This window comes from Mytilus galloprovincialis, chromosome 14 (assembly GCF_965363235.1).
Source record: "Mytilus galloprovincialis chromosome 14, xbMytGall1.hap1.1, whole genome shotgun sequence".
Taxonomy (NCBI): domain Eukaryota; kingdom Metazoa; phylum Mollusca; class Bivalvia; order Mytilida; family Mytilidae; genus Mytilus; species Mytilus galloprovincialis.
This window is the reverse complement of record NC_134851.1, coordinates 59,736,857-59,761,480: the sequence shown is the minus strand read 5'-3', so window position 1 is coordinate 59,761,480 and position 24,624 is coordinate 59,736,857. Positions and strand designations below refer to the sequence as shown.

The following is a 24,624-nucleotide window of genomic DNA, read 5'->3' as shown; positions in this document are numbered from 1 at the left end:
TAATTTTATAATGAAACCTGTCTGTTTAATTTTATAATGAAACCTGTCTGTTTAATTTTATAATGAAACCTGTCTGTATAATAATGTACCATTCTAAATAGCAAACACTGTATGGCTATATGATCAAACAGTTATATGAAAACAGATATATAAATTGTTTTCAAAACACAGATATTTTTTTCTTCAACATCCAATTTGACAGAATTCACTGCAGTTTTGTAGTCCTTCAGGGGGTAGACCTTAATTTTGGGAGATACTCTTTAAATCAGTTATGCTTTTATAAAAGTCAAGTTTTGTATTTTAAGCTTTGACCAGAAACAGATTGGAAATAATCTATGTAACTTGGAAGCTTAGAACATATTTATGAAAATGGTTGACGCAAACATGCTGAAGATTTTAAGAGTTATTTCCCATTACATAGATCTACCTCCTTAAACACAATTTTAAATTGTATACTCTTGTTTTTCAATGTATTACTTCTACAAGCTTACTTCTTTTCGTGATAAGCAGGTAGGATCTTTAAATTTGTAATATTTGTGATATTGTGATATTTTTAATAGCTTACTAAGTTATCTACCCTTTATCAAACATGAATATGATATGATTACTCATTGGCTCATTAAAATGCAACTGCATGTATGTATGTTCTGTATCTTCTCCTTTAGTAGGAGCACCAACATGGTTTATGATGTAAAGGAGGACATTTAACACACTTGACATTTTGAATTAATTAAAAAGAAAAGTTTATCATAAAAAAAGTTGTTTTATGAAGATAAAGATACTTAAATTCATACTAATGGTCATCTTATTGATATTGAATAACTATATAAGTCTTGTCCAGGCAGCTGAAACAGTTTAAGTAATATTTGAAGCTTGGAATATAGATAAATGTTTCATACTACAATGTACTTTTTCAACATGTAGATTTAATCAAAAATTCATTATTATTCAAATTTATGCTTCAACTGTCCTTTTAGTGATACATTTTTTTACTATACATAAAGAAAGACTCTGTATTGTTTGAATATTCAAATAAACAGTTCTTTAGAATGTCAAAATCTTTTTCATGCATTGATGTAATGGATGAAAGATCCTTAACTTTTGTATTTTAAAAATGAAATATCCCCTTCCAAAAGAGACATGGCAGGGACATAAGGCCATAATTAATTTGAACCCCCCTTTTTATATTTGGTGTAAACATTATTCAAATTAGACCATTAGTACATGATTTTCTTACTGATCCTTTATCATCATTAAAACCCTTAAGCATTGGTTAAGAAATTGAAAGTTTTATTTAATAATTTTTAATCAAAATATTTTTTGACAAAAAAAAAAACCCAAAAAAACAAGCGAAAAATAAAATAAATATTGAACTAAGTATTTGCAAGTTTTTTCTATAGTGAACAAATCTCATTTTGATTTTACACAATAAATTCTGGTTAAAATAAGGTTTCTAAAATAACACAAAAAAAATAAAGCTTTCTATATAAGACACTCCACAGACAAACTGATCTATAAGTTTGCTCAAATCTGCTAAAAAATATGTCACACAATATAAAACTGAATAAAAATTTGTAAAAACAATCTATAATATAATGATTCTTAAAATGTCAACAAATGAAATGTAATTTTTATCCTGAACAAAACATCTGCCTCTGTTCAATCATGATGTCAATATTACAAAATGTTTAACACTTCATTAACATAATTATGCTTTTAAAATCAACAATACAGACTGCCAATAACAACTTGTAAAAAATAAAATGCCATTCTTGACTAGGCGGTATGGGCTATGCTCATAGGGTCTTTAAAAGCATGGGAAATTAAAAAACTCAGATTTGTCATTTAAATTCTTTTCTTAAATATCAACAATACAAATGGAATGGTTAAATATTGTAAACAAAATCATTTTCAACGATACATTTTTTAGCATTAAGCCATTTCTAGTGTAGACCATTTATCAAAAATTCATTTTCAAAAATTAGTATGTATATGAAGGTAGATATAAGTTATTTTATTTGAGATATATTCTCATTATTTCTTTAGTATGAAAAAGGTTCATGGAACCAATCCCAGGAAAAATAGGCTCTGAAAATAATTTGTAGAATAACGAAATATTGTATTATAATTATAGGGCTAGATAGACCATTCTTTTATCTCAATCATATACAGTGAAACCTGGCTAACCTGAATCCTGCTTAAACCGAAAACCTGTATAAACCAAATATTTTCTAAAGCACTGTCATATCAAATTGTATGCATTGTGAACCTGATTAAACCGAAAATCGGCCAAAACCGAACAAAATCTTAAGTCCCAAAGTGGTTCTGTTTGTTTCACTGTATCTCATATTTGGTTTTATTCAAAGTGGACATAGTTCAATATATATATATAAGAACTTAATGACAAATGTTTTACCATGTGGAATAATCCTACTTTTAAAAATACAATAGGGAACATACTTTTACATTATTGTAGAAATAAACCAATTTTTAAGACATTTTGGCCATTGGCCTTCTTCAGTTCTTTACTTTTTCTTCACAACTACATGGCTGACATTTTTTTCTTTTTCAATAATGTTGAATATTGGAAAGATTTTAGTCTCTCAACATCATTACACTTGTTGGACAGATGACAGATATTTTGTTCAAGATAATTTGTGCTTTGCACAATAAACATGAGTTGTCTACCCTGATTGAGGCAAATGAAAAGATGACATTGCACTATCCCTCTAACTTTCTACAAAATTAGAAAAAAATAACAAAATAAAACATTGTACAGCAACTGTTCTATGTTCATGGAGCTTTAGATCACTAATGTGTCACAAACATTAGCATAGTCCTAATTGGTCAATTGGTCAAGTCCTTTTTAATACTGTAAATGCGATAGGGTTAAAATCACAATAATTTAAACACGCATTTTCAAAGAGGATTTTTATCAACAATGCAAAAACTAAAATTGCATTTAACTCTAAAATGACAAAATTGCAATAGTAAATGCACATAATAATTTCTAAATTTACAGAATTTTTAAATTAACAGTATTGTAGAAAATAGACCCTTACAAAGACATGTCTAATGTTATCTAAGTTGTTACCAATATATATTCAAGAAAAAACAAAAATCTGCAGTGAAACCTTTCACATAATTGAATCAGTTTTAACCAACATTTAGCAGTAGATGTACAATCTATGACATACAATTGTGCTGTCTATTCAAGGTATAGTGACCGTTAACCCTAATAACATGTTCGCCCTAGGTCCGTTCGCTCTGAGTTCGTTCACTCATAGAGTCCATTCGCCCTACTATAAAAATATTAATATTCAGGGCATTGAAATTGAATAAACTTATTCCGATATTTCTATGGTATATATATTCTTGAAATTTATGAAAACATTGAAATATTTAAAAATTTATGGCTTGTTTAGGATCATCATTAATTGTTCAATGACAAAATAATTCGGATCACTGATTATTGTGATACTTGTCTTTTGATGGATTAATAATTAAAACAAACGTTTTGTTTTGATAAAATTTTCAGCTTGAAATTAATAAAAACAATGATGTACGAACTGTAAATTATGAAACGGTCCAAGTTCATTTATTTATACTCTAAGACTAGTCATACTGCATACATTCGTGAATGACTGAATGCAATTATGTTGACTGAATACAATTATTTTGTTAACAAATATCAATAAAGATAAATACATTGTATTTTCGTATTCTACTCTGCAAATCGAAGGGAAAATACTAAATTGATTGCAGTAATATAAACATTCTGTCAATTTTTCAACAAACTTTAACATATTTTTTTCAAATACTTAAAATAATGCGACTAGACAACAATTAGAAAAAAATAAAAATCAGGGTGAATGGACCCTGGGGCGAGCAGGTATCAGGGCGAACAGGTACTAGGGCGAACATGAATCAGGGCGAACGGACTCGGATTCTCTATTCAATGGGTACACTCTTAACAGCATCCTTTATTGAAAACATTCATGAGAGAATAAACTGCAAAATCTAGGACATACTGGACATGGTAAAGAAATGAAGCATTGAATATTTTAAGTCGTCATCAAATATCAAAATAACTGAAACATTTATCATGTTTTAAATATGACAGCCAAAAAAACTTATGGAAATTATGTTAAAACATACTTTCATATTCTTATTAGCAAATATCAAATACAAAATAGTTATTCTAAATTATAATGCAAACTTGTAACATGTAAAAGCTGATAAAAACATTATAATTTTGATGTGTATTTAAATTTGAATAACTTTTGGATAGACTGATGTTTGTTGTTTGAATAAAAAAATAAAAAGAGTACATGAAAGGGAGGTAATTTACTGTCTAAATAAGGGGGAGGTAATTACAATGTCTGAATGTGAAATGATGAAAACAAATGTACATTATATGTACCAAACATGATAAGGCTCTTACATATACATATCACAAAATTGCACATGATTTCAAAGAGTTTTCATGGGTCCCTTACGACATTAAAAACAATTTACAACTGATCTCTGAACTTTGGAATGATAATTACAATTGAATAAATGCCACATAAGTAATTGAAGATAGATAATTGTGTGTTAGATGTTTGATTTTTTGCTCGTTTTCATATCAAAGCTAAACACATTGTTTAAATACATGTTTAATCCAAACTCTTAAGATTAACCTAATACTGTGTTATTTTTTTTTCTCAAAAATTGTGAAAAAATTCGTTTACAATTTTTCAATTTACTCTTTTTTTCAATAATCAAAAATAAACCTATACACTGCATATATACGTTATATATTCACCGGGAAAGTTTACAAAACAAGTTATTGAGCACTTAGCACTTATAATTAATGCTTTCATTAATTGCCTATGTGTGATTGTGTAAATATAAACAGAATGTTATTTTTTGCCCACAGAAATCATGAACTGTCCAAAATTATCTTCTTTTCAAATTGATAGTTTCCATTTTTGGCATGTCATTGACATGTTTCAAACAATTAGTCTGTGTCAATGACTTAAGGTGGTACCTAACACTACAGGGAGATAACTCTGTAAAGTCAGCTAAACGTTTTAATGACATTGTGTTCATAAGGAAATATTAAGCTTCTCAATGATCAAAATAAGTGTTTGTCAAACTGCTATATAACCAGTGTAATTTTTCTGATAAAACGGTTGGTTCAAATTTTTTGAAATTTTTATATTTTTGTAAAAGGGTCAAAGTAAATACTTTGTCAAAATTTTAAGAAAATTAAACGAGCCAAATTAATTTTAGTTCAAGTGTTGGGTACCTCCTTAAATTATATATATAATTGACAAAAACATTATTATCTACTTCACAAAGTTTTTATTTTTGTCATGATTTTGATGATTTTTGTCTTTTTAAATAAAAAAATGTTCAATTCAGAAAGAAATTTGACTTGCCTCCCCATTTTACCACAGTTTTAATTAAAAGGTTCATAAATTTTAAAGAATTGGTCTCTGTTTTCATAGTTTTTAAAACAGCCAACACCACACAATGCACCATTTAAGTTTTTTCAGATCAAAATAACATTTAGAATTTTGGTGTTTTAAAACAAATTTATCATTTAACTTTTGCAAAATACTTATAAAATTCATAATGTATTTTGCAATGCTTTCAGTCATACATATATGTGTATGGTATGTACCAAATAAAATCAATGTACTTGAATTTAAATTTAAAAAAAGTTGGGACTTTAAGAAATAAGTGTGGTGCTGGAGATAACAGGGAGGCTTTTTAAATTTCAAAGATACAGGAGCATCTCCCCTTTAAATGACCTCTCATGACCCCTACCAAAGTTTTAAAGCTGCAAAATCAGTAAAAAAATAAAACTTAATTGATATGAATTGATATTCTGTGTATATTCTGTGTTAAGAATTTAAGCATAATTTGCCTTTCAGAATCTAATGCATTCTGGGTAATATTTTCAAAAGTGTTCACCAAAACGTTGTTGTGATTGGTTTAAAACTTTCTGAACATTGGAAATTCATCCAATGATGTAATACTATTTTCATTTTGGTGAACCAACAATGAGATTACCCATAATCCTTTAGAGAATGATAAGATGAATTCTTCATATAACACTCACACACTATGTCAGGCTTTTGCTTTTTTGATATTTTGATTTTACAACAGTACGATTAAGTATCATTTATTTACAAACATTGTTCTATCTAAAATTTCTACCATAAAAATCAGGATTATCTCTCTTTGTACAGTGGAACTAAAAAATAAAAAAACAAAAAATGTGTCGTTGAAATGGGTCAATACTAAGGCACTTGAAATAAAGATACTATTCAGATCAAAACTCGAAGGGTTCCATTTTTAAGGCCAGATAACTTTATTTCCTAGATTTTTCATCCTGACAAATCCTGATTTTTTTTAAGAGATCATAGTTGCATTGTAAATAAGAATTTTTCAAATGAAAAAATGGTGAAAAGTATTGAATCCTTTAAAACCTAATAAATGCAACTGGATTGAAATTCTGAAATAACTTATTACTTTCATATCTCTATTGTCATAAAACTACATATTTATAATTTACCCAAAATCTTATAATAGCTACATTTGAATGTAAGAATCCATTAAATGGCCGTAACATATCAAAAGTGGTGTACTCCAAACTAATCACAAAACACCAGTTTCTATAAATACATTGTAAAAAACCCATAATAATAACTGGATTATAATTAGAAATAAAGGGACATAATTCAACACTCTCATAGATAAAGTTCATTATGTACTCTTTGTAAAGCAAACTAAGGAACCACTCTTATTTGTAATTTAAACTGTTTAGATGTTCAAAAGTTGTGTTTTGTTACCATGGTTACATGCTTTCATTGAAAAACAGACATTTCTTTGGAATTTAAATAACTCATCAAGTTATCGATTTAATGTTTACTCAATAAATGTACATATTTTTTTGAGAAGATCTCTTAAAACTACAAATAAATAATTTTAAAAATTAACTATATATAATTGGAATTTTTGTAAACACGAGTTGTTTCTCTTGAAAATACAAGTTAACTCCCCTTAAATTGAATTTACTTCCTTTGAACATAAAAACTGTTCAAATTACAATTTTTTTAAACATATAAATAGCACTTGTATAAAATAATATCTACTATCATAATACTGATTTAAACACAACAAAGTTGTGATATGAAACAAATATGAAATAAATTCTTGATGTTAAATGTCTGAATTTAGAAATAAAAATGCAAATCTGTCAAAAAATTTCATCTTACATTTCAGAACCTTCTCATATTCATTTACAGGTTCTTTGATAGAAACTTAAATCATTATCAGAAAATTTCAGAAAATCTAGTAAAATTAAATAGATCAGGATTGTTAAATATTGTTTCCTTTTAACTCATATGAAAAGTAAGTGAAAATTTCAAGATTATTTCACTGTTTCAAAATTCAGACTAACACCAAGAATTCAAATGAATATATGCAAAATGCATTTTTACTTTATTTTTTCACATCATATAACTTTCCTTCCTCTTTTACACAAGAACAAAACTAAAGAAATCTATTAATTTATAAAATGATCAGTATTCTTTATCATGCATACATTAAAGCTTATATTTAGGGCAAATTAAAAACTTATAAACACAGGAATGTTCATTTCACCTTAACCTGCAAACTTTTGAAAAACAATTGAAATAAATTTGCATTTCATAACATGTTGTAGTTTTACTTTCATTTCTTATTCTTAAATAAAAATTCTTCTATAGAAATTGTCGAACAGCACTAAATTAGAGAAAACACTCTGATAGCTATATATATATGCAAATAATAAAAAAACAGTACCATTTAAAACTATCAACCCTCATTCTTAATAAAATACAAAATGCATTTTGATAAAATTGTCATCATTAATTAAGGTCTGACCCTGATATTTCTTTCCTACATTGCATTCGTCCTGATATGTAAATTAAGTCAAGGGGAAGATAATTCAGTATACTTGTTCAAAATCGGCAAATATTATCTGCTGTAATTTTTTTATACGAAAAACATAGATAAACCTAAAGTATTAGTGAATTAATTTAAAATGAAATTTTGACACAAGCAATTTGAAATAAATGTTTTTTTAAAGATTCCTAAAAAAAATAATTTTCAAATACAGCGATAATCATAATATTGTGTTATCTGGTGGGATTGTATCTTCCTGCAAATAAATATCAAAGCCCACCTTAATTTAACGCGACAATTATTTATCACTACCGTATAAAAAGAAGTACAAGCCACCACCACACAGCACAGGTCAAGAATACAACTGTTCTTTTAATTTCTTGTTTATAAACCTTTGTTAATGGCGCCCCTAAGATCACCCATGTTTAGAAAATATGTTCTAAGAATCCAATTAAATTTACAAAAAAAAAAAAAAAAAATTTTCATTTTCTTCTATTTTTAAGAAATCTGAATTTTGGTGGAAAAATGTCCTCCATAAGTTTTTTTTAAGATTCGTCTGCCTTACAGATGCCTTATATTCAAGATAAGTCACATGTAAGTTGCATATAAGTCAAATGTCAGTCACATGTCAGTCACATGACATAAGGAAGTGCGGCTCATACTCATTTACATACAGTTGAGTGATAATAACAACATGAGTTTAATGATGGACAATATAAAATATAACAACAAATATAAAAAACTCTTAATTAAAAAATATCAATTCTTTGTGTTGATATAATAAAGGAATGCGTCAGTTTCTGAGACTTTTAGAAAAAGTATAAAATTTGTTCTACAGTTAGTTTTACTGATCTTTTCAAACATGTCAAAGGCCAAACTATTGTGTTGTGGGAAAAAATATCCTTCAACTTGAGGAAAAAGTAGGATAAAGTTTATTTAACTAATGTACTCATAATCTTATGTTTGTTTATAAATGCAAAAAATGTGTCAGCAACTAGTCGTTTTCTTATTTCAAGTAACAATAGGCAAGCCCTTTGTAACTTCTTTGAAAAGATCAGCAAAAATAAACATTTTAAAACCCTAATTAACTAATTATCAATCTTCTACTGTTTTACTCCCAGAACTTATAGAACATTTTTCTTGTAAGTTCTCGACCCCTATTAATGGTCCTTCCCATTTCTCATTCTGTCTAGAAACCATTTGTACATTTGATGTTGTCATGGTAACAGAGTCGCCGTCTGCTTCAAATATTGTGTCTTCTGCAAAGGAATCTTTAAGAGATCTACAGTCTTCTGAATCAACACTTTCAAAACTTGTTGTCGACCAGTTTCTCATTTTCCTGTAACCAAGAAACGGGTCTTTAAGGGTGTCACGTTGTATAGGTATGTCTCGATGAATTGCTGAAGTACGCTGAATAGAATGTAGTTTAGCTGATCTCCCATCAGTGCTAGAATCTTCAAACACTGCACTTTCTGTACTGGACCACGGTCTTGCTGCTCGGTTATCCGTCTCTCCACTGTCTCCACGCGATAGAGGAAACAACATCCTTTCACCACTATCACCTCTTGATATGGATCGAGATCCAGTCGAGTCATAATCTACACTTTCCACACTGGATTGTGAATATGTTCGTCCAGATACATCCTGTGAATCGGTCGTGTCAGTACTAGATACGGAAGTCTTTCGTAATTCTCCTTCCCTTTCCGGTACCGACAGAAACTTTCCCCGCTTGGCTGATCTTTTGTAATGTGTTCTCATATGACGGGTGATCATGTCACGTCTGCAAGCTGCATACGGACACTGAGGACATCGATATGGCTTTTCACCGGTATGAGTGCGCTTATGTGTGTTCAAATGATCACTACGACTAAACACTTGTCCACAATCACTGCATTCGTATGGTTTAATGCCTGTGTGCAATCTCATGTGGCGTGTCAACATGTCACTACGAGAAAACGATCTGTTACAAACTTTACAATAGTGTACTTTGTTATTATCACCCTGTCGAACAGTTTCGGTCGGTAAATGTTTTGCCATGTGTTTTGCTAAGTTATCGTAAGACGGGAACACTTGATTACATACAGGACAAATGTAAGCATCAGAGTCTGACAAAGTCCTACGTTGATCACGATTTTGTTCTAAGATAGGGTGACTGGACGGTATCTGTGATAACGGCATACTGATGGGCTGACTAGGATAAATTCCTCGTGGAGAAACAGCCAATCGATTTAGTTCTGACATGGAGTTTAGCATCATTGCTCTTGGTGGAAATGCAAAATGAATTCCAGGGGACATACCAGGGCTTGGTGAAGGAATTTCTGCATCTGAATGAAAACCCTCAAATGGGTTCGACATATTGAAGTTGAAAATATGGCCTCCTTCTGGAACAGAGCATAATGGTGATGGGTTAGCAGACGTCAGGAAATGTGGTGAAGGGAATCCCGGTGAATGGTGATGAAGATAAGGAAATGGTGGTTTTGTGTTTTGAGGTCCATAAATTTCCTGTTCTTTAGTACCTATCACCATTTCTGACCCAAAATATTTCTGAGACGGATGACTAGGAACGAGATGAACTTGTTCTTTATTGGGTGTAAGTTCTGATCCAAAATATTTTTGGGTGGGTGGATGCCCTTGTTGAGTAAATGACATCTGTGAAAAGTCTGGAGAACCTTGAGGTGACCGTTTTGGTGCTTGAACTTTTGATGCAGACTCCATAAAGACATCGCTTTCTTCTGTGGTGTTTGTTGAAATGGATTCAGTGTCTAAAGATTTTGACTTACTTGGTGAATGGCTTGGTAATTCTTCAAAACTACGTTCCTGAGAGGGTGAGTTTGATAGAGAACGAGCAGATTCCGCTTTATCAAAACTTGAAGCGTCCGACGATGATTGAGAGCCATTTCGTTTCTGACTACTAAAGTAACGATGTTGCAGATTTTTCTTGAAATTTCCCGGAAACAATGCCCGTTTATAGGACAACAATCCCTCAGTTCCTTCCTCATGTCCCGTCATTGTGTCAATATCACTTTTCACTGTTGTCACAACATCATCGTCACTAGTTATCACAATGCTTGTAATCTGATGAATTTTTTTAATCTCATTACTTTCTGTTGACGAAGTTTTCGTAATGTGAGGAGATGGTGATCTGATATCCTTTGAATAGGGCGACGGTTCTCGACTACTAAAACTGTCTTCTGATCCGCTAAAATCTGAATGACCTTTTGATGTTATGCTATCGTCACTTCTCGGAAGGCGAGCTGATCTAAATGCTTCTCTTCCTAAACTTCTTGGAGAAACTGATAAATACGATTGTTTCGCCTCCTTTTGTTTAGCGAGGTGATAATTGCCAAGATAACCAGAATCCCTGAAGGTAGTAGGTGTAAATAAATTTCCAGTCATTTCTGAATCCTCTTGTTTATCATATAAAAGGTTAGGTGCACTTTGATTATAAGGCATTCGTATAACAGACCGTTGCTCGAAAGAACTTTGATACTGCAGAGTTTCAACATTATACCTTTCAACAACAGATCTTTGTTCCCTATATGCTCTATCATATTCATAATTTCTGTTATATGCAAAGAACTTTTCTGAATCAGATTCATATTTTCCTTCTTTTGATACACGGCCACATGGATCACTATGTTGTTTCGGTAAATCGGGAACTTCGGGACGTAAAAATCTCCTTTTATTGACCGAGCTATCTTCCTCATCTACAGCTTCCTGTTTGACAAGAATCCTCCTTGGCTCCTCCCCAACATTTGTTCCCAACTGACCAATCATATTTGTGTTCAAATTCTGAGGGGGGAGGGGGTTGGTAATTGTCATGTCTCCATCATTTAGACTTCTCATGGCGTCTTTTTCATCTATTTTTCATTTTTCGTAAATTTGAGTAACTTTCAGTGCTAGGTTCAGTCAAACCTGTAAATAAAAAAAACAAAAACAATTAAAACTTGTTAGCACTTAAATTTTAACTTTCTTTAATATTTTCAACGTTTATTGACACAAAAACAAATATTAATTTACAGTATATTAAAACTGTGAATGAAAACAATCTAGTAAAAACCTGCTGTCACGGGGACTATCCCAAATATCCAGGGGAAAACAATAACAAGCTCAAACTGCATTGAACTAGTACTACGTACTCCATGTATTCATTTAATAGCTATTTTGCTGTCAGATTTAGTTGGGAAAAATATCTAGTTTAGAATGCAATCTGATTTTATTATGTAAAAAGCACTGTAAAAAGCACTTTTTTTTTATTCGAGCGTCATTGATGAGTCTTTTGTAGACGAAACGCGCGACTGGCGTATATATAAAATTTAGTCCTGGTATCTATGATGAGTTTATTTGAACTGGATGATTCTTCACAAAACCAGTTAGAACTCGATTATTGTGTGGGATACCAATATGTGTGTATTTCGTGGGTAGAGGTGAACAACAAATTGCAATATTAAACTTTTAAGTACGGTTTATATAGGCTTATATGCAGCCATTAGCAAAAAAACCAAGATATCAAATAGCCTCAAAAATACAATTTTTCTGCAATCCACTTCAAATAAATGAATCCACATGAATCCACATCATTGTTGATTCTTTTTTTTTTTTTAGAATTGGTCCTTTGGGGTCTCATTGGGGGGTTCTGATCCCGGATCTTGCTTAAAAACTTGTCAGATTCCTGTATCCTTCTTACAATATGTATGTAAGCAATTCTCATTTTTTTGTAATTTCCCGTGTCCCGCTGCATGGACTTCATTTCCTGTTTTAATTCACGGTACAATAATTCGACTTTCACATGTCAAGCTTACAAAAAATCGGCAATCCTGTGTCACGCTAACACCAGCCCAGTAGTCAACACTTCGGTGTGACACATTGGTGTTAACATGAATATCAATAATGTGGTCATTTTTATAAATTTCCTGTTAACAATTAAAACTTTGAATTTTTCGAAAAACTAAGGAATTTCTTATCCCAGGCGTAGATTACCTTAGCCGTATTTGGCACAACTTTTTGGAATTTTGGATCCTCAATGCTCTTCAACTTTGTACATGTTTGGCTCTATAAATATTTTAATATGAGCGTTACTGATGAGTCTTATGTAGACGAAACGTGCGTCTGGCGTACTAAATTATAATCCTGGTACCTTTGATAACTAATTAGACCCAAATGTGACCCACTCCTTTTTGTAACAATTATAAAAATGAATGCAAGCAGATAATTTTGGACTAACATTCACTGTCTGCCAAAATGATAATGTACTGGTATACAAAATGTTACCTATAAAGTAAAACCTGACTAAACAGAATCCTGCATAAACTGAAAACCAGTGTCTAAACCAAACATGTTTGTAAGCACCATCATATCAAATTATGTGCTTTAAATATGAACCTGATAAAACCGAACATCGGCCAAATTTAAACTGATCAAAATCTTAAGTCCCGCAGAGGTTTGGTTTAAACAGGTTTCACTGTACTGTATAAAAATAAGGATATAATGGTATGATTGCCAATGAGACAACTACATATACCAAAGTTCAAATGATTAATTGTTCTTGTTTTAAAGCAGCTTTAACATATTTAAAAACCACTTTTGAGCTATTTCTTGGAGTCCAGCTTTTATTGGTGAAGGAAGCCAGATCTGGCTCCCAGAGAAAACCACAGACCTTTGATAGGAAAACAAAGTTCAAATTTCAAGTAGAGATAGATAAGCATTTAAACTGTGTTATTTATAATTCCTTATTTTTTTGTGGATATATATAAATCAAATATTAATAAACCACAAATGTCAAAGCATGGGAACATAATCTATATTGGAATTCACCTTTTCTTAATTAACAAAAGAGGATAATATTTTAGGGAAGGGGACTGTCTTAATAATAAGTTCAAAAATTAAATTACTCAGTGGGAAACTCTAAGGTGGTCATTGATAAAACTTTCTCTAATTTTCATGCTATTTTCACATTTCCTGACAGGTGTGAGAAAAATATTTCTAATCTCTAGTGAAAAATTTGTTCTCAGCAAATGATTGGTCGAGGTTTTATTGTGATGTTAAATTTTCTTTGTTTCTTCTGAATTTTCATATTATGACGTCATGAAAAAAGGTTACCATGCCTGATGACGTCACATAAAAAGTACATAACTTTCTTCAAATCTTTGAAAAAGAAGGATAAAAATCATTAGAGAAACAGATTCCACCACTATAACTGGATCATGTATTATGATATTTCTCCACTCTCGACAGTTAAATTCTAACTATTTAAAAAGCTCTGCAAAGCCGCACGCTTTAAATATTAAAATTTAACTGTGTGGAGTGGAGAAATATTGTAACACACTAAATGACGTTGCAGTTGTGGAATCTATATATCTCAGAAAACAACTGTCAAATATCATATTCAAATAAAACAATGAAATTCAAGGGTTTGAAAAAGATACTGGATTAGTTAAATTCTGTTCAAACAACTCTAAGGAGGGCATTGCATGATAAACTATTTAGGAGAACAAATAATCCTGCAAGCTGTCAAATAAAAATGAAATGTACGTCAATTCAATTGAAATGTTTGTGTGTGAAACATTAAAACATCAATGGAAAGCTTTATATATCACATTATAAACTTCCGAAGTGGGAGAGAAAAAAAAGAAAACAAAATCCACGATAATTATTTCCCTATTATAATTAGCACCAATGTTAGCAACTGACGTCAAAATGTTTTAATTTTGTCTGTCTCACTTGATATCAAATATTTAAGGTCATCAAAATAGTTATATTTAAATGAAATTTAAAGATTAGTTAAAAACTACACCCAAGGGGTAATGAATAAGCTATAATGTAAAAATCAAATTTTAGACTAGACCTTTGGACTGAACTATTTTGTGATTTTTGCCCACTGAATTTCCGTCAATTTAACCTAAGTATTTGATCTGGTTAGAACTCAGGTTGTTTTTAGCACTAATGCCTTATTAAAATTTCAATTGACCAGATAAGACCAGTTAATTTTCATGTATTGTATATCTAGTAATTTATTTGTGTTTAAGGTGGTACCCAACACCTTAACTAAAATTAATTTGGCTTGTTTATTTTTCTTCAAATTTTGACAAAAATATTTACTTTGATGCTTTGACAAAATAATAAAATTTTCAAAAAATTTGAACCAACCAAAATATACTTGTTATATAGCAGTTTGACAAACACTTATTTTGATCATCGAGAAGCTTAACAACACAATGTCATTAAAATGTTCTGCTAATTTTACAGAGTTATCTCCCTGTAATGTGAGGTACCACCTTAAAGTAAATTAAATTATTGGAACAACAAATGCATGATTTTTTTTTATTAAAAGTGCTGACATCTTAAGTTAATAAATATTTACGGGATTTTTCTAATTAATTGTTTAAAATATCACCTACAGTTTAAGGTTGTTCTGTAACACCCAATGCCTTATCAAAATTTCAATTGACCAGAATAGACCAGTATTTTCCTGTATATCTGGTAATTTATTTGTGTTTAAGATGAAATTCTTGGAACAACTGTGAAATTTGAAATACAAATCTATGATTGTTATTAAAAGTACTTTAACATCTCTCATGTCTATGTGATAATTAGAAAAGTTGTTAACTACTTCCGGATGTTTTTAACTTACAAAGTGTAAAAAATATTGTTTACGATATTACCTAGAACATTGGCAGATGTTGATCTTTCCATAATTCAAATTTAAGGTGCATTTTAGGGAACAAAGCAAGAAAAACTATTAAATGTTAAAAATTGTCTTAAAACCACTTACACTTACTTAATAAAAGGACATAGAGTATACTGATAGTTTTGACTTAAAAAATTACATGGGAAAATTTGTCTACAATTAAAACTATTTATGAATCAAATTATGGTGCAGGTGGATGTTTCCACCCCGAGGGTATCACCAGCCCAGCACTTAATACTTCGGTATTGACATAAATATCAACAATGAGGACATTTTTATAAATTTCCTGTTTACAAAAAATTGAATTTTTCAAAAAAACTAAGAATTTTCTTATCCCAGGTATAGATTACCTTAATTAGTCGTATTTAGCACAACTTTTGGGAATTTTGGATCCTAAATGCTCTTCAACTTTGTACTTGTTTGGGTTTATAAATATTTTGATATGAGCGTCACTGATGAGTCTTGTGTAGACGAAACGTGTGTCTGGCGTACTAAATGTAACAATCCTGGTATCTTTGATAACTATTTATAGCATTTAAGGGAGCAAAACATTAGACACAAACTGTTAAGTTTTGTTGTAAGGTAATTAAGGACATCTACATATATATGTATAATTTTGACCCACAGTGTTTTATTTTTATGAAAATATGTGTATACAAGCTATTTAAGGATGATCAAATTAAGGAGCAGTTATTATTAAAAGCCTTTGAGGAACAACACAAGACAAACTGTTTAAATTTTATTTTCAAATCAATTATTTAAACTATATATATAGTCATTCAAGTACGCAGATACAGTTTTGACCCACAGTGTTTTATCTTTATGAAAATATGTGTATACAAGGTATTTAAGGATGATCAAATTAAGGAGCAGTTATCATTAAAAGCCTTTGAGGAACATATTAACATAAGACAAACTGCTAAATTTTATTTTTAAATCAATTAACTACGGCATTCAAGTCCCCAGATACAGTTTTGACCCACAGTGTTTTATTTTTATGAAAATGTGTATACAAGCTGTTTATGATGATTGAAAAAGCAAAATTACAAAAATACTGAACTTAAAGGAAAATCAATTTGGAAAGTCCATGAATTACATGGCAAAATTAAAATACAAAATGCATCAAAAACGAATAGACAAGAACTGTCATATTCCTGACTAATGGTACAGGCATTTTCAAATGTAGAAAATAGTGGATTAAACCTGGTTCTATATATATAGCTCTATATAACCCTCTCACTTTGATGACAGTCTCATCAAATTCCGTAATATATTTACAATTTAAGGAGCAGTAACATCATAAGCCTTTCAGAGACAACACAAGGCAAACTGTTAAATTTTGTTTTAAAATCACTTTAAGGCATTGGCCGACAGATAGTTTTCACCCATATATTAATTGTCTTAATATTTTTATGAAAATTTGAATATATATCAAAGCTTTTTATAATTCAAATTTAAGGAGCAAAAGAGGGGCGAAAGATACCATGCAGTGAGAGTAAAATTCAAATCTCATGAAAAATTAGTTCATTATCCTCTGGTAACATTTTATTTGAAAATTTAATTGGCAATAAAAAATAAATAAGATTAAAAAAAGTAATTATTGCTAAATCAATAAGATTTTTTTAACATATTTTTTTTTTTTTAAATACTTCTTTATAACTTCATCTTCCATAAACATTGTTAAATTAACAAATGAGGAAATTTTTCCTCAAGAAGCCCTCACCTCTAACACATCATCTTTGTCTCCCTTATGAAGGACCCCCTTATAAACAATAGGTAAATTATGACAATATTAATCATCTTTACAAACATGATATAATGGTACTCCATAACCTTTATCTACATACAGATCACATTCCTTTGGATGAGTGGGAGACATTCTAAAGTAGAAATGTGGGTCCAACCATAGAGATCGACACATTGTAGATGCCGATTTTTAAAAGTAGTTTTTCATATTTTTAATTTTTAATGGGACTAAATTTCTAAATATTTTTTAAGTTTTCTGTTGCTGTAAAAAGTGTCATAAAAAATAATGTCTTTCCATTGTAAATCATATTTGTCAGAAAGTTTTGAAAATTCTTGTTCATGGATTTCTATTGTACTTGTGTTTTCTTTTTTTAAAGTAAAAAAAAAGTGCTCGAAGAAGGAATATGTGCCCCCCCTCCCCCTCCTCATTTCCACAAAGGGTGACGGACTGTCACCTGATAATAAATCTCTTTAATATTTATGTCAATCAACACCCAATTCCATAAACTGTTATCACAGAGATATGTCTCGCCTTTTTGTTATTTTGATTATGCAAATGTTGAAATCTAAATAACAATACTTTAACATCTAGCTTACACAAGTTATGAAAATATTCAAAGTCAATGAACCATGACTGAGTTACAGGGCTGAACAATCTCCATGTAAATTAGATGTGACAATGCTTATGCAACTGTATACCAAATACCATTGACTTATTATAAGTTGTTCCCAAATCTAAATACAAATGTTATTAAACTAGTAAACTATGTAAAAGTTTCAAAGTCAATAAGAGGGGATGGGGCTAATAATCTCCATGGAAACAATACTTGCAAATGCCAATAAATTTGCATACCAAATGTCATTGACCTATCATCAGCAGTTCATCTTAAACTGCTAATCTCAAATTTAATACATGTAAACTAAGATAAGTTTCAAAGTCATTAGACTGTGACTGAGGGGTGAGGCCAATTTTTTTTAAATGAGATGCGCAAGTGCTTATACAACTGAATACGAAATAACATTGGCAACATTGGCCAATCACTAATGGGTCCCCTTGAATTGACTTAATCACAAACTAATACATGATAACTTTTTCAAAGTCAATAGACCATGACTAAGGGGTCGGAGCCATATTATCTCCATGGAAATGCATATACAACTGCATACAAAATATGATTGACCTACCACTTGTGGTTCACCATAAACTATAAGACCTAATCACAAACTAATACATTGTTGAAGCCGTCTCCACCGCCGCCGACGCCAGAAACAGCATACCTATGTCTCGCCTTTTGACTTTGTCAAGGCGGGACAATAAAAATTAGAGAGACAAAAGCATAAATTGTAAAGATTTAAAATAACATGATTTTCTTTTGTCTTCAGTTTAGAACTGCATACAAAGACTCGAATAGAAAACAGCTTTAAACATTCTAACTCTAATTCTAATTCTAACTAAAAATATATAAATGTTATGCCTCTTGGGAGAAATTTGTTCCTTCATATCTGATTTGTATTACGATTTTCTAAGAATACAAATTTACAGTGAGACTAGAACATTAAAACAAGTTTGAAGCTAAATTAACTATATGACAAAAAGAAAGATGTCAAACAGAATTTGTCTTCATATTTTATACTTTATAAAGAATTAAGGTAATAAAGTTAAGAAGCTTTTAAAAAGATACAAATCATTTGACCTAATTTATTTACCATAATTTGGTGTGTATAATATGCACCTGTTTACCCTAAAAATGTAGTTGGTAGGAAGGACATGAATATTATAAACAAATGAAGACTTAAATTTGTGCATTTATTTTGATTTACCAAATGGCTCTCAGAGTAATTGACATAAAAAATGAAAATTTAAATCCCGACATCCCGAAATACAAAGAAAAAAAATTCTGGATCCCGAAAGGGTCAATCCCAAAATCCTGAGCTTATAAAAACACTTGATCCTCAGAGTCAGAGTCCTGATAAAAATGGGTACTTTAGAAGTTACATTGAAGCCATAATAGTATTATGGCCGCTAATATATAAAATAATAAGATGTGATGTGTTGGCCAATAAAACTACTCTCCACATGACACCAACATGTGATGTGTTGGCCAATAAAACTACTCTCCACATGACACCAAGATGTGATGTGTTGGCCAATAAAACTACTCTCCACATGACACCAAGATGTGATGTGTTGGCCAATAATACTACTCTCCACATGACACCAACATGTGATGTGTTGGCCAATAAAACTACTCTCCACATGACACCAAGATGTGATGTGTTGGCCAATAAAACTACTCTCCACATGACACCAAATGACATAGAAGAAATAACAGCTACTGCATCGTCAGCCTAAAGTCTTCAACAATGGACAAAACCCACACTACATAGTAAACACTATACATGTATAAATATGTTTTTTTTAATCAATTTGAAATTTCAGAAAAATAAATTTAGTTTTGAAATTCATATATCTCTGGCATGAAGTAATAAAATTGAGAATGGAAATGGGGAATGTGCCAAAGAGACAACAACCCGACCATAGAAAAAAACAACAGCAGAAGGTCACCAACAGGTCTTCAATGTAGCGAGAAATTCCGGCAACCGGAAGCATCCTTCAACTGGCCCCTAAACAAATATATACTAGTTCAGTGATAATGAACGCCATACTAATTTCCAAATTGTACACAAGAAACTAAAATTAAAATAATACAAGACTATAACAAAGGCCAGAGGCTCCTGACTTGGGACAGGCGCAAAAATGCGGAGGGGTTAAACATGTTTGTGAGATCTCAACCCTCCCCCTATACCTCTAGCCAATGTAAAAAAGTAAAGTTTAGATTGTAAATGGCAGAGATAGTAATGTTCTAATGTCTATAGTCTTTGTATTTTGATCTGAAGATGTCATTTTAGTTTTTTTTGGTTCAAGGTTGTTGATGCATGACATATAAGCTCATATATATATATATATTTCCTTCATTAATGCCGATTCAGCATCAGATTTTTGTATAAACTATTATAAATCTATTTCTCAGTACATTAGAGGTCAAAATAATATCTAGGTCAGTTTTATTAAGTAGGGACTGTAGATCACTTTCTTTATTGTTTTTCCCTGAAAATCTTTCAAATATATACAATTAATGTAGTCTAATAAAAAATCTCAGTGGTTAAAATAGATTGTTGGTTTCATTGTTATCCCTTGAAAAATCAAAAATACTTTTTAATTTTTATTTTTTTTCACAGTCTTTGGTATACGTCATTGTTGGTATGATTATTTTCCCTTAAAAAAAATGAAATTATATATTGTGTAGTCTAGCTATTTTTTTGCCACAGTTTTTGGTATAAATTGCTAATATCATCGTTATGCCTTAAAAAATCAAATATACTTTGTACTTTTATCATTTTTTTTCAGTTTTGGTATGGATAATGTTTATATAATTGTTTTCCCTTAAAAAAGTCAAATACATATATTTTTTCACAGTTGTTGGAAGAAATCAACAGTTTAATGATCATAATGTTTTCCCGTAAAAAAATCTTTGAACTTTAGTTTTTCTTTCACAGTTTTCTCAATACAGAAATTTGTCAACCATTTATATATATATATTTATCATATAAACTTTATTACAGATTTTGTCCTACTTTTAATGAAAAAAAACACATATTTTAAAGGTAGAGCAATCTTCATTTTTTTAGAATTCCAAATGTATGGGTTACCCAAATTTCTTTTAATGAAAAAAAAACCAAATATTTAAAAGGTAGAGCAATGTTCATGTGTTTTTTTTAGCTTTCCAAATGCTGAATATTCAATATTGGTTTTATAAATGACAAACGCTACAAAAAAAGCATGTTTACTAGATATTAGCTTTAAATTGTACTACTTATGACAGAAAAATATTATTAAGCACAGGTGGATCCCTGACACTCCTCCTCCTCATTATATATATTCTAAGATCTGACTAATTAACACCCAATACTCCAAAAAGAAGAAACATGCCTGTGTATCCTAATGTCATAATAGAGCTTAAAAATTCAGATCAATTTATTCATTTAATGTCTGGCCTCTATGGAACATTCTCAATAGAAAAATCACTACAAATTGCTAAATCATAAAATTTACTGTTCGTCTGACTCTAGTTTCAGTTTGACATCGAATTTAATAACAATCTCTGAAGGTTTTAAACTTGATTATATGCTTCATTTCATCATGTTTTAAACACTTGAAGGATTAGAATGTAGAAATTGAATTCCTACTTAAGTCTTGTCTGAATCAATTGGCATTTATTTATTGTTAAAATATTCTACTAAAATAACAAAAGTGCACAAAAAACTGTGCCATCAAAGTATTAAAGGTATAATGTACTTTAAAATGGAAGTGATAATTCTCATCAGTGTCTATGGTAAAAAAAAGTCTGTGACTATTTTGCAAGATTTGCTTTGCAATGTAGGTAATAATTTTAATATAAAGTAATGAGTAATGACATTGAGTTATCTCCCTTTTCCCAATATTTCATTTTTTCTGAAAGCCTCAATGAAAACAGAGGAATCACTGTGAGTGACACATTTTTAAACCACCTGTTTTTAAGGGGAAATGTTTACATTCTTTTTTTATCCGCTGTATCCAACATCCTAAAAATGTGTCAACCCCCCTTTTTTAGACATTGATAGTCACACTGTAGAGACATATTAAGAGCCAACAACCCCACCCCATCCCCCAATTTGTGGGAAAAGATTTGGATTTGGTTGATCAATAAAGGAATCACTGAAACTCAATTAAAAAATGTGTCAAATAATACACCTGGAAAGAAATTTATAATTATTCAATCTAACCTCAAAGAAGGAAAACCTAAGAAGATCCAAAAAGTACAAACTCCCTTGTTGATCTGTATTATATAAAATCAGATAATAAGACTTCAGAATGGATTTCTTTCAAAAAGTAATGCAAGGATCGTGATGACAGAAATTTAATAAATACTAATGACAGTTCAGTCATAAAGTCAACGACCTTTCCTCCCACACCACTGTCATGGAACAAACAACAAATTAACTACAGTAAAACCTGTGTTATCTGACACACTCAGGGGACATGAAAAAAATGTTGTAATTACCAGGGTGTCCAATGATACTCAGGTATTTTCTGTAGAGATAGGCATATTTTGGGACGTTGAAAATGTGTCCATTAAAGCAAGATGTTGGAATACTCAAGTGTTCGATTAGACAGGTTACACTGTATAACACAGTAGTAAAAGGAGGCAGGTTACACTGTAAAACACAGTAGTAAAAGGAGGTAGGTTACACTGTTAAACACAGTAGTAAAAGGAGGCAGGTTACACTGTTAAACACAGTAGTAAGAGGAGGCAGGTTACACTGTTAAACACAGTAGTAAAAGGAGGCAGGTTACACTGTTAAACACAGTAGTAAGAGGAGGCAGGTTACACTGTATAACACAGTAGTAAAAGGAGGCAGGTTACACTGTAAAACACAGTAGTAAGAGGAGGCAGGTTACACTGTTAAACACAGTAGTAAAAGGAGGCAGGTTACACTGTATAACACAGTAGTAAAAGGAGGCAGGTTACACTGTAAAACACAGTAGTAAGAGGAGGCAGGTTACACTGTTAAACACAGTAGTAAAAGGAGGCAGGTTACACTGTATAACACAGTAGTAAAAGGAGGCAGGTTACACTGTAAAACACAGTAGTAAGAGGAGGCAGGTTACACTGTAAAACACAGCTAGTAAAAGGAGGCAGGTTACACTGTAAAACACAGTAGTAAAAGGAGACAGGTTACACTGTTAAACACAGTTGTAAAAGGAGGCAGGTTACACTGTTAAACACAGTAGTAAAAGGAGGCAGGTTACACTGTTAAACACAGTAGTAAAAGGAGGCAGGTTACACTGTTAAACACAGTAGTAAGAGGAGGCAGGTTACACTGTTAAACACAGTAGTAAAAGGAGGCAGGTTACACTGTTAAACACAGTAGTAAGAGGAGGCAGGTTACACTGTATAACACAGTAGTAAAAGGAGGCAGGTTACACTGTAAAACACAGTAGTAAGAGGAGGCAGGTTACACTGTTAAACACAGTAGTAAAAGGAGGCAGGTTACACTGTATAACACAGTAGTAAAAGGAGGCAGGTTACACTGTAAAACACAGTAGTAAGAGGAGGCAGGTTACACTGTATAACACAGTAGTAAAAGGAGGCAGGTTACACTGTAAAACACAGTAGTAAGAGGAGGCAGGTTACACTGTAAAACACAGCTAGTAAAAGGAGGCAGGTTACACTGTAAAACACAGTAGTAAAAGGAGACAGGTTACACTGTTAAACACAGTTGTAAAAGGAGGCAGGTTACACTGTATAACACAGTAGTAAAAGGAGGCAGGTTACACTGTAAAACACAGTAGTAAAAGGAGACAGGTTACACTGTTAAACACAGTTGTAAAAGGAGGCAGGTTACACTGTATAACACAGTAGTAAAAGGAGGCAGGTTACACTGTAAAACACAGTAGTAAAAGGAGACAGGTTACACTGTTAAACACAGTTGTAAAAGGAGGCAGGTTACACTCTTTAAACACAGTAGTAAAAGATAATTGGAACAAACAAAAAATTAACTATTACACAGTCATAAAAGATAATCTGTTTATTCCCTCTGGAATTAATCTAGAGTTTGTTTTAACTGATGGGAAAAAAAAATTCTACAGATTGTTTCATATAATCTTATTTAAATGTCAAATTGATTTTATTCTCTTCTTAAGTTAAACATAAATATTGTAAATTATAAAATGTTTTATCATGTATTTATTATATTGTGATCATTAAACATGTTAACCAAGGACAACATGCTATATTCTAATGATCTAATTTCAGAGAAAAATGCTACAAGCATATTTAATCTAAAATGCAAGAATATTTTTTTAGCAAAACTTAATTATTTCAACTATCACATAAATGTAACTTAATACCAAGAAATGAGTATGTGTTAGACCGTTAGTGGCCTTCAGAGAAAAAAAATATGTTGTCATAAAATAACACAAAACACATTATTGCACGTGAAAAACAGAATTATCCACCCCTGCAAGGACATATTCATTTAAGGCTATCTTTATGAAATAAAGAAGCATTTTTTTACGTCGCAGAATTATAAAACTATAGGTAAAACCACAAATGCTGCTTGAAATCTGAGACAGGTGGGTTACATTCAGAAATGATTTTAAAGCACAAAAAAACAGAAAAATTAATGACTAATTTTAAAAGCAATTA

The 24,624-nt window shown here is 31.0% G+C and overlaps 1 protein-coding gene and 1 long non-coding RNA gene across 5 annotated transcripts in view; one reads left to right on the top strand and one right to left on the bottom strand.

Moving 5' to 3' along the window:
• Positions 1-24,624, bottom strand: part of LOC143058967 (uncharacterized) — an 83,797-nt gene that overhangs the window by 1,498 nt on the left and 57,675 nt on the right. For all 4 annotated transcript variants that reach the window (XM_076232442.1, XM_076232445.1, XM_076232444.1 and 1 more), the window contains one exon: positions 70-11,856. In XM_076232442.1, coding sequence (XP_076088557.1) covers positions 9,037-11,787 — 2,751 coding nt within the window. In that variant the 5' untranslated portion in view covers positions 11,788-11,856 and the 3' untranslated portion in view covers positions 70-9,036. The remainder of the gene's footprint in view (positions 1-69; positions 11,857-24,624) is intronic.
• Positions 1-24,624, top strand: part of LOC143058974 (uncharacterized) — a 399,737-nt gene that overhangs the window by 338,650 nt on the left and 36,463 nt on the right. The window lies entirely within an intron of this gene.